Here is a 12,055-nt window from a genome sequence, read left to right as displayed (position 1 = left end):
CAAGAAGGAGGTCGGGAGGTCTCAGCTAGCATGGGTTTCTGGTCCATCTGTGACTGCCAGCTCTATCCATCCATCTGTTCTTAGGACAGTGACCGGCTATGCTTAAACAGGAAACCCAATAAACAGGACTGAGCTTGCTTGAGATAGCACTTCTCACTCTGATGGGTTCAAAAGTCACATATAAATAATGATAAGGTAACTAGAGGCCGTGGCTTCCATGCCTAGGGGAGGCACACATTTGCATCTACCTAAAGCCCAACAAAACATGGTGGGGTATGCCTAGGAGAGGTCAGAATTAAAATAGCTGCTTAATGCTCAGAGTTCATCTCTTATATTCTTACTATTATTAATATTTCTATCCTATGCCTAAGATAGAGGGGTCAACAGAGCCAAGCATGGGCTTGAGGGTCACAGTTGAAAAACATGATACTGTATCACTTTTGGATGAACTGACAATCATTTATAGCAGAGCTTTCCAGAGTGTGGTATGTGGTATGAGATCTGCTGTGTCAGAATCATGGGGTGTGGCAGTGTGGTTATGAAAACGTACATATCTAAACCCCAGCCCAGCTCTATTCTCTGCTTTCTGGTGCTAAGGCCCAGGAAGCCCCATTTTAACCAGTGATTTAAATGTATGCTGAAGTTTAAGAACCACTGCTAGAGGCTCATGCTGCAGGAGTAGGAAAACTTACTACTATCACAAAACCATTAGGTCTCATCATCATTAATTTTGAATGATAGACAAGGGAACATTTAAATAAACATTTTGATAGCACTAAATAGGGCAATCACACTTAAATATTTTAGAAATGACCTTGTCTAATGAATTGAATACAGCAGAATAGAGCCAAGTGACTTTGCAGAAAGATTGGCCTGTTCAAGTATTGCAGGAAAGCTCAAGATGAGCCATAACATAAACACTGATGATGATGTATTTCATCCTAAGCCTTCCCTAGTCTCTGTGAAAATCCAAGAAAGGAGAAAAAAATGGCTGGAGGGGCAAGTGGTGCTGTTTGTTAACTGTTCTTCCACCCCCAGTCACCAGGGGCACTCCACAGAACAGCTTCTGTGCTTCTGATCAATATGTTAAGCCTTAAAGGAACAGAAGTGGCTAGGAGCAGAGGGAAAGAAAGGGAATGGGGAGCACGTGAGGAAGTTAAGGAGGGAAGAGTGAACAGGCAAAAAAATCCCTCAAAGAAGTTATAACAGGAAAGAAAATTCAGGGAAGAAGCCATAGATGCCAGGAGCAGTGAAGGGAGATATATGAATGAAGAGAAAATTAGAGAAGCAACCACAAAAGGGGAAGTAGAGGGACTTACAGCACAAACTGTAGAGCCAAGTAGATCCAGGGTTGCTCCACCAAGAAAGCAAAAAATCTAAAAGAATGTGTACCAAAGAACAGGACTACAAAATAGGTGCAACAAAAACTGATAAAACTGAAAGGAGAAGTAGACAAATTCTTAAGGTTGAGAACAAGGCATAGATGTTCACTTTATTCAATATAATGCTGAAACTTCTTGTCAGTGTGATAAGAGAACACACAAAAATGAAAGACATACCTCTTATTTTTTTTAAGATTTTATTTATTTATTCATGAAAGACACACACACAGAGAGAGAGAGAGAGAGAGAGAGAGAGAGAGAGGCAGAGACACAGGCAGAGGGAGAAGCAGGCTCCATGCAGGGAGCCCGACATGGGACTCCATCCTGGGTCTCCAGGATTGCACCCCGGGCTGCAGGCAGCGCTAAACTGCTGCGCCACTGGGGCTACCCTAAAGGCATAACTCTTAGAATTAATAATAGTTCAGCAGGGTTTCAAAATACATGATAAACATGCACAAACCAATTATATATCTATTTACTGGTAATAAACTGGCTTCTATTATATCCATGTGTTTATTGCCACCAAAATTTGAAATATGATACTATTAATAATCACTCAAAACTTTTAAATAGGTAGGTAGAAACCCAACAAAACACACAGAAGATTTGTATGCTAAAACCTATGTAATGCTGATGAGAGAAGTCAAAGAAGCTCTAACTAAATAGAGAGACATACCATGTTCATGAATTTACTATATAGATATAGTAAATCTGTCACTTCTTCCCAAGTTAATAAACAGATTTAAATGGGAAGATTCAATACAATTCTTGTGAAAATCCTAGAAATACTTTTTGTAATTATAGACAAGATTATTCTAAAGTTTCCGTAGAAATGCAAAGGAACTAAATGGCTAAAGCAATTTTGAAAAAGAAGAATCATGTGGGGGGGGGGGTGCCTGGCTGGATCAGTCAGGGAAGCGTGCAACTCTTGATCTTGGGGTTGTGAGTTCAAGTCCCATTTTGGGTGTAGGGATTACATAAGAATAAAATCTTAAAAAAAAGAAAAAGAATCATGTGGGGAGAGGTAGTCTGCTCACCTTCTATTATATAGCTACTGCAATCAAGGCCATGGGATATTGGCAGAAGAGTTCCACGTAATTATGTCAACTGATCTTTGGCAAAAGTGCAAAAGCAACTTAATGGAGGAGAAATGGACTTTTTGACAATGTTGCTGGACAAAACAACAACAACAGCAACTTTAACATAAATTTTAGACTTTCCCAAAATGTAGCTCAAAATGGATCAAGAACTTAAAAGTAAAAATAAAACAATAAAAATTTTAGGAAAAGAAGGGCACTTGGTTGGCTCAATCAGTTAGGCAGCCAACTCTGGATTTTGGATCAGGTCATGATTTCAGGCTCCTTGATCAGCAGGGAGTTGGCTTCAAAATTCTCTCTCCCTCTGCCCCTACTCCTGCTCTCTCTAAAATAAATAAATAAATCTTTTTCAAAAAAATTTTAGGAGAAATTTTCAGGATAAAGATCTAGACGTGGGAGAAGATATTTGCAATGACTTATCAGACAAAGGGCTAGTATCCAAGATCTATAAAGAGCTTATTAAACTCAACAGCAAAGAAACAAACACTCCAATCATGAAATGGGCAAAAGACATGAACAGAAATTTCACCAAAGAAGACACAGACATGGCCAACAAGCACATGAGAAAATGCTCCACATCACTGGCCATCAGGGAAATACAAATCAAAACCACAATGAGATACCACCTCACACCAGTGGGAATGTGAAAATTAACAAGACAGGAAACAACAAATGTTGGAGAGGATGTGGAGAAAGGGGAACCCTCTTGCACTGTTGGTGGGAATGTGAACTGGTGCAGCCACTCTGGAGAACTGTGTGGAGGTTCCTCAAAGAGTTAAAAATAGATCTGCCCTACGACCCAGCAATTGCACTGCTGGGGATTTACCCCAAAGATACAGATGCAGTGAAACGCCAGAACACCTGCACCCCGATGTTCATAGCAGCAATGTCCACAATAGCCAAACTGTGGAAGGAGCCTCAGTGTCCATCGAAAGATGAATGGATAAAGAAGCTGTGGTCTATGTATACAATGGAATATTACTCAGCCATTAGAAACAACAAATACCCACCATTTGCTTCAATGTGGATGGAACTGGAGGGTATTATGATGAGTGAAGTAAGTCAATCGGAGAAGGACAAAATATATATGGTCTCATTCATTTGGGGAACATAAAAATTAGTGAAAGGGAATAAAGGGGAAAGGAGAGAAAATGAATGAAAATATCAGTGAGGGTGACAAAACATGAGAGACACCTAACTCTGGGAAATGAACAAGGGGTAGCAGAAAGGGATATGGGTGGGGGGTTGCGGTGACTGGGTGATGGGCACTGGGGGGGGGCACTTGGCGGGATGAGCACTGGGTGTTATGCTATATGTTGGCAAATTGAACTCCAATATAAAAAAAGGTTAAAAATAAATTAATTTTTTTTTAAAAAAAGATCTAGACATAGAGTTCCTAGACTTGACACTAAAGGCACAATCCATAAATGGAGAAGCTGTTAAATTGGACTTTATCAAAATTAAAGACTTTTCTTCCGTGGAAAACTCTATTAAGAATATAAAAAGATAAGCTACAGAGTGGGAGAAATATTCGTAAACCACATCTCTGACAAAGGGCTAATATTAAAGAGCTCTCAAAACTCAACAATCGGGCCCAGGTGGCCCAGTGGTTTAGCGCCGCCTTCAGCCCAGGGCCTGATCCTGGAGACCGGGGATTGAGTCCCCCGTCAGGCTCCCTGCATGGAGCCTGCTTCTCCCTCTACCTGTGTCTCTGCCTCTCTCTCTCTCTCTCTCTCTCATGAATAAATAAATAAAAACTTAAAAAAAAAAAAACCCTCAACAATCAAAAAGCAACCCATTTAGTAAGTAAGCAAAGACCTGAGCAAGAATTTCATGGGAAAGGACTCTCTAGGTCAAATAAGTACATGAAAAAATGTTCAAATGTTCAGCCTCATTAGACATTAGAAAAATGCAAATTAAAATCATAATGAAATGTCACTACCATCTATTGAAATGGCTGAAATTAAAAATAGTGACAACTCCAAATCCTGGCAAGGATGTGGGAGAACTGGATTACTCATCACTAAATTGCTGGTGGGAGTGCAATATCCAGCTACTCAGGAAGACAGTTTTACAGTTTCTTTAAACATTAAACATGCAATTACTTTATTCAGCAATCACACTCCTGAGCATGTTTCCTAGAATAATGAAAACTAAACTTCACAAAACATCTGTACATTAACGTTTGTAGGAGCTTTGTTCATGATAGTCAAAAACTTTAAACAACCTAGATGTCCTTCCATGGATGAATAATTGACCAAACTCTAGGTACCTCCATACCATGGAAATACTGCTCTGCAATTTTAAAAAAGATGGTCTTTTTCTCTACACAAAAATCTCGATGAATCTCCAGAGAAATATGATGAGTTAAAGAAACTAATCCCAAAAGGTTACATACTGTATGGTTAAACTTATGTAATATTCTTGAAATGAAAAGGTTATAGAAATCTCTTTAGGAAGGGAATGGGAGTGGGAGCAAGCAGATGTGACTATAAAGGGATAACATGAGGGGTCCTTGTGATTATGGAAATATTCCGTATCTTGACCACATCAATGCCAATGTCTAGTTTGTGATATTGTACAGTTTCACAAGGTGTTACTTTGGAGGAAACAGGGTGAAATGTACAAGAGATCTCTGTATTATTTCTTAGAATTACATGTTAATCTATAATTATCTTTTTTAAAAAGTTTAAAGAAAAGTAATTTTAATATTTCATGATCTCTCTGATAGTTTCTGCACTGTTTCTGTTTAAGCCCCCATTCATTAGAGGGCAGGACCTCCCTGCTTCCTTAGATGTGAGTTTCAGGAGGGTTAGCATGATGCCAGTCCCGGGTTTGGAGTCATCATCTGTTCTGGTGTCTACCCGGAGTAGCATCCAGCCATCTGTCCACCTAGGACACTGCTCTATCCTCTTCACTTTTGTGCCTGATGGTTCCATTCCAGTGCTCCACTAGTTATTTCTCTCAGTGGGCTGTGGGAAAACTTCAAAGACCATCTCGGGTCTATTTGGCAGACACACCCAGTGGATATTCCCACTCCACAAGCCCAGGGGCTGGAGGAGCTCGAGGACTATGCCTGGGCATTGGGGACATGGGTCTCCTTTGTTTTAAGTTTCCTCAGCTTTTCTGGCATCCCTCAGCTGTATCAAGGATGAAACAGGGATCCCTGGGTGGCGCAGCGGTTTGGCGCCTGCCTTTGGCCCAGGGCGCGATTCTGGAGACCCGGGATCGAATCCCACGTCGGGCTCCCGGTGCATGGAGCCTGCTTCTCCCTCTGCCTGTGTCTCTGCCTCTCTCTCTCTCTGTATGACTATCATAAATAAACAAAAATAAATTTAAAAAAAAAAAAAAAGGATGAAACAGAGGATTTGATGGTGCATGGTTAAGTGACCACACAGTGCACGTTGTGGTCTCTTGTGTCCCCACGTGACTCCAGGTGGGTGGCTAGGGAAGGGCTTTGGGCCCCTTGTCATGTATCCACAGCCATCCAAATACTCTTTGCTTCCTTTTTGATTCTTCTATCCTGCAATTTAAATTTATCTACCCAGAGGAAAGTGTGGGACAGTGGATATATTCTTCCAAATCCTATGTCTTAGGTCTGGTCCTCACATTTTTCTCTCTTTGGTTCTCAGCATTCTGCTAAATCCTTCTCCTGGGAGAATAGCATGGAATCCCTTTGTTGCCACTAGAATTGGTCAGATTAACAGGACACATGGAGGCAAATCCTCTTGTCATTACATCATAATATCATCCTGTGACATTTTCTACCATCTTTCTGTCCTCGGCCTACTTACTCTCCAGCTTGTCTTTCCCTTCAGCTTGTCGCCCAGGTCCTGGAGCATAAAGATATAGGCTTTGTGATGGTGGATGCCAAGAAAGAAGCCAAGCTTGCCAAGAAGCTGGGTAAGTGGGACTTTTTGAGGTCTACCAAGGAAAAAATCAATGTGTCTTGCAAGAAAAGTACAGTTTAATTTCTTCATGCATGATGACTATTTAAAAATGAATACAAAATGACTCTGCACACCTTAGACCTGGGTGGGGAAGAGTTTCGTGAAAGCAGTATCATGTGAATTATTTCACATGAATGATCTAATATATATTTGTATCATTGTAGAAACTGATGCCAAAGAGTTAAATCTTTCTTTTTTGGCTCCTAGAGAAGGTTAAAAGCCTAACCTTTTTATCTGACTGCTGTGGTGATCTCTCTGGGGGAGAGAAAAATCCTTTCTTCCATCACCTATTATTTCTTTACCCCTTGGCTGAAGCAGCCAACACAACATAGCATTAATAGTAGTGACTCTGAGGTCCCAGTGGTTTCTAAATGTAAAGCTAAACCCCAGCGGGGCATTATCATTAAGATCGAGAGGGAGGATTTAGATGAGGCATGGTTAAGTGACCATACAGTGCATGTTGTGATCTCTTGTGTCAATAAATCATGTTTAAGTGCAAGTGAGCTTTCAGATTCTCACACCTCTAATCCCAAGGAGAGAGAGTATGGGTAGGTCCTCTGCTTTCTGAACACTCACACATGTGTACTGTCCATTTTGCCTTTTCTGCATGACCAGTGAAGAATGGCTATTTAAAAATAGCAAAGGGTTATAAACCAGGACCTTTGAAGAAAGGTTAATTGGATTTGGAGTAGTAAACACAGAGGGAAAAAAAAAAAAAAAGATTGGTAGTGGCATCAGGTACGTGAAAGTTCATTATCTTAGGGCATTACAAACAATTGTTCTCTATTTTATTTTCAAGAAGACCAGCTTTTTTTTTTAAGATTTAAATTTTACAAGACTGTATTTAGATTAGACTAAGAAGAACTCATGACTGTAAAATGATAATGAATTATTAAGGATGTCTGGGGTATCTTTTTCCCTGGAGACAAATTAAGGAATATTTTTTCCCTTGAGCAGGAAAACAAGGTATGTTAAACTCTTTCCCTAGTCAAAAGCAACTCAATGACTTGTTTCTCTTCTCCTAGAACCAATTGATTCCCTAGTTTTCTTTCCTATTGTTTTCATGGGAAGCTGAATTTGGGAGAGTTTCCAGTAAATTTAGTTAGAGGAAAACACTAGTGTTCTCATGATCTAAAGATTTAGAGAGGACACGCTGGGCAAACTTTCAAAAGAGTGGACCAGTGGTTATTCTCCCAATGGATAGAACTTGAAAAATCTACATGAACTTTTCTCCAAGCTCAGCCTGGAGGAATTGAGGCAGGTTCTTTTGGACTATTTGGTTCTTAGAGCTTACAGGACAATTATAGTTTGTGAACCTGCTCCTTCATCTTCACCTGCTCTTTCATTTGCCTGAGTTTCATCTCCATCGGGCTATGCTGAAAAAGCCTCCTAACTGATTTCACTCAGAGCAAAATCCGACATCAGAACACTGGCTGATGTTCTGAAGGTAACCTTCATGATTGGTCATTGCTGACATCAAGGAAACCTGGTACATTGGCCCTTTGGATTTACAAATGGTGCTCCGGGATATGACCAGAGCTCTTTAGAGATGCATGGGACACAGCAGGCAGTGGACCAGCCTCCCTTTCCCTAGAGGTTCTGCAAGAGAGTTCATTTGGAGAAAGCATCCTCCAGCTAATAGAAAGCTTGAAAACAATTAGTCTAAGGAATTAAGGATGCCATGTAGTTGGACTAAATGCTAGTCTCAGTTATTTAGCATTCCTGGGGGGGAAACACTGTTTTCCAGCAAACATTTGTTAAAGCACACAGCATTACACCAGGAGCAATGGAGGGTAGAAAAGATGTAGAACCTTCCCTGGTGGCATCATCAACAAAGTGGGAAAAGGAGATGTGCAGAATTCAGCTATGATTGAAAAGTAAGCTGTTTGTTCTGGCCACGGACATTTATGATGTACCTGATGTGTCCAGCCTCTGTACAAGGTCCTGGGGTACCAAGGTGACAGTGGTGCTGCCTTTGGAGAGCTTTCTGTTCCAGTGAGTACTGTAAATAGAACCAAGAGAAGAGCAGTAGTGACAAGAGTGTGGCCTTCTGGGGAAAAATAAGTCCTAAGCTGAGACCCGAAGGAACTGACCAGGATGGGGGCACAGGGGTAGAAGTGACCAAATTTGGGCAACCGGGAGAACATCTGTGACTTTTCCTGTGAAGGGCAGGATTGGCGTTATGTTGCAGAGGGACTGGAATGCCTGGGTAAGAAGTCAAGTGGGCAGGGGGCAGTGAAACTTTTAATAGGGAGAATAGGGTTGGCAGTATTTTTGGAAAATTAAAGCAGTGGTAGAGTAGAGAACAGATTTTTCTTTCAAGTTAAATAAAGTCCAGGTGGAGCTGGTGGTTCTTGACTATTTCAATTTAAATGTGTACTTCGGAAGCCCGTTGCAGGCATGGTTTCAAGGGAACTGATCCTAAGTTTAATGCTAGCTCCACTGGTCCTGACCCCACTGTCACCCAAGAATCCTGAGCCAGACCTCAGCCCACAGGATGGCTCTTCTTGCATCTGAATGACCTTGTCTCAGGGACTCTTTGTTTCTTCCAGGTTTTGATGAAGAAGGAAGCCTGTATGTTCTTAAGGGTGATCGCACGATTGAGTTTGATGGCGAGTTTGCAGCTGACGTCTTGGTGGAATTTCTCCTGGATGTAAGCATTTATGCACAGTGGCCCTGCATGGAGCTGTTTGGGTTCAAATGTATGGGGAAGTAGCATCCTAAAATAAGAACAGAGAAGCTAGGTAACCTGTCCTAGTCTAAGACCGATTCCTCATGCTTCACAAAAAACTAAGGAGTGCCTATTTCACAGTGGTGTTTTCTTTTTTTTTAAGATTTTATTTATTTATTCATGAGAGACACAGAAAGAGAGGCAGATATATAGGCAGAAGGAGAAGCAGGACTCCTCACAGGGAGGCCCGATGAGGGACTAAATCCCAGGACCCTGGGATCACAACCTGAGCCGAAGGCAGATGCTCAAGCATGGAGCCACCAAGGAGCCCCCACAGTGGTATTTTCTTCTACTGGGAAGTTAGTCCTTAAGTTACCTTAGAAACTGTTTTATTATTGACCAGAGGGTTACGAATCGGGACTGTGTAGTAGTAACCCATGAATTCTCTTAGCAATTATACACCACTGTGCCCTGAAATACCCTTGGCTTTGTTCCAGCGCTTCCGGAAGGGGGTTTAAGAGAGTGGGAAAGAGAGGTGGATAATCACCTGGAGATGGAGTAACAATCAGCTGAGTTACCCTCAGAATAGAATAAAAAGATACGGGGCTAATGAGCCCCCCAATATCACACTCCCTCCCAGCATGGAGGTCTTAGATCCACCTGCTTAGGCAGATAGAGGAACAAACACCATAAAAATATGTTATCCATAGATAAACGCACACTTTCAATAATAGCTGTGAAGCTGAATGCTTTTGAACAGATTCTTGTACAGGTAAATGACATCCCTCCTGATGATTCCCTGTCTACCAGCTAGCGCACAGGGTCTGTTGCCTTTTCCTCACAGCCTCAAAAACCCAGGGAGAGTGAGTCAGAAGTGAGTTGAAGGCCACCTTCTGCAAAAAAACACCCATAGATTCTGCTTGGCTCTCTCCTGGACTCATACCTGCAAGCCCTCAAAAAAATGAGGGAGGCAACAGAAAGCCTGGCACTGTCCCATATCTATCAGCTAAGTGGGGGCTCTTAGATGCACAGAACAGAAATCATGCTCAACCACCTGAACCAAAAAGCACAAATAGAAGAGCAGAGTGAGTACAGATTTTAGACTTATTGATGAATCATAGGTAATGCTTTATGTGTGGTTTTTCCTCACGCTGACTCTTCTCAAGTTGGCTATAAGATAACCAGTGACTGGAGTTGACATGTCACATCTCCTCATTCATATCCAATGTTTGGGGGGGTGTGAAGTGGGGGAGAGGATCTGGCTTCCACTGTTCTCTTAAAAGGAAAGGAGAACTTTCCTAAAGCTTTCGGGCAAATCTGCCCTACAGAGTCATTGGCCAGAATTGGGTCACATGCTATTCCTAAATCAATAATGGACAAGAGAAGTACAACTTGCCTAGTCTCGGCCTACCCCTTGAGTTAAGCCAGTTCCTCAGAATGCTCTGCTGCTGGGCATGCTGGGGGAAGATGGGGTCCACAGCTTCCTGCCAAAGTGTCCTACATGTGCGCCTGGTTTCTCACTGAGGAAGGAATGGTTCTCTTACTGGGACATATTTCGTGTGTGTGTGTGTGTGGCATTCCAGCTAATTGAAGATCCTGTGGAGATCATCAACAGCAAACTCGAAGTCCAAGCCTTTGAACGCATTGAGGACCAGATCAAACTCATTGGCTTTTTCAAGAGTGAGGAGTCAGAGTGTAAGTTGTCTGTGAGCCCCACCTGTGAGTCCAAAGGATAGACTCCCAACCAGATATGTTAGAATGTTGCTTGTAAAGAGGATGGACCATCAATATATCCTGTGCTGGGTGGAATAGAGGAAGAATCTTCCTTGTACCCACACAATGGACACATCTATAAAAATTATGCAAAGCAGGCAAGGATACTGGAAGAGCATGAAGGTTGGGCCATGTTCTCTGGTCTTGGGAGGCAGGGGAGTGGTAAATGTTTTACAGAAGAGAGAAAAGTCTTCCTCCCCTTTTTCCACCTGCCCACCTACCAATGGGACTCTCTTCTAAAATAGGCAAATAGTGGGCTCTCTCTCTGATGTTGGCAGCTCCTGTGGCCACCAGTTGGAGAGCATCTCAGCCACTTGGACAGGATAAGAGGAAAATTTGGGTAGGCAGGGCTCAGCAGCCATAGCACAATGTGGACAGTTACTGGCCAACCCCACAGCTGACCACCAAGGCTGCCTGCAATAGCACAGCCTCGCCCTTGGGTATAATCCCTTTGAACACTTTGTGGCTAGGTTTTGGGTGGGCACAGAAATGCATCATAGCATCACCACAACCCATATGAAGGCGAGAGAGTGGAGTGTGGGAGTCAGGAAGAGGAGGGACCAAGCAGGCTAATTCCTTGAGTATGTTTTTTTAAACAACTTTGGCAGCATGGTTTGATGAGGTAAGCTTTTTTCTGGAGGTTCAGCTTTAGAGAGAAGGAGAGTAAAAGTAGCATTAGTACATGCGGGACGTGCAAAGGAGGGCTGCTCGTGATGTTTCTGGAAACTCCAGAATATTTGTAAAATATTTTGAAATTTATTTGTGAAATTGTTACTTTCCCTATCTGCCAACTGGCACCCTTTGTCTTCTCACCAGCAAGCTGCCTGTTTTCTTTCTCCCATGACCAGACTTAGCTGTCTTCTTGTTTGCTATATAAAAGCCTCTACTTACCCCCCTTAAAAGTGTGCTGGGGGCAGATGGCTAGCCAGAGAAGTTTGCCCAGCCCTCCTTTGGGTGACTTCAATTTTTATGTTTTTTATAGATGCTGACTACTCTGGCGTGCTCCACCTGCCCTCTTTTTCTTTCTCCTTAATTTCCTCCTATTTCTCTTTATTGTTTTTTCTGTCCCACCCCTCAATTTGTTTCATCCTCTGTCTCTTTCCCCTCCATTAAGTTCAGGATAGCAGGTAACAAGCAAGGCAAGGCCAAGATTGGGGTAAAAGCACATCTTCTGGTTCTTAT

General features: G+C 42.2%; 1 protein-coding gene across 1 annotated transcript in view; it reads left to right on the top strand.

Moving 5' to 3' along the window:
* CASQ2 (calsequestrin 2) overlaps positions 1-12,055 on the top strand; it is a 65,404-nt gene that overhangs the window by 20,287 nt on the left and 33,062 nt on the right. The window contains exons 2-4 of the mRNA XM_025453415.3: positions 6,298-6,382; positions 8,982-9,082; positions 10,684-10,795. Coding sequence (XP_025309200.2) covers positions 6,298-6,382; positions 8,982-9,082; positions 10,684-10,795 — 298 coding nt within the window. The remainder of the gene's footprint in view (positions 1-6,297; positions 6,383-8,981; positions 9,083-10,683; positions 10,796-12,055) is intronic.

The sequence above is a fragment of the Canis lupus genome, chromosome 17 (assembly GCF_003254725.2).
Source record: "Canis lupus dingo isolate Sandy chromosome 17, ASM325472v2, whole genome shotgun sequence".
Classification (NCBI taxonomy): Eukaryota; Metazoa; Chordata; class Mammalia; order Carnivora; family Canidae; genus Canis; species Canis lupus.
This window is presented reverse-complemented; position numbering and strand designations above follow the sequence as displayed.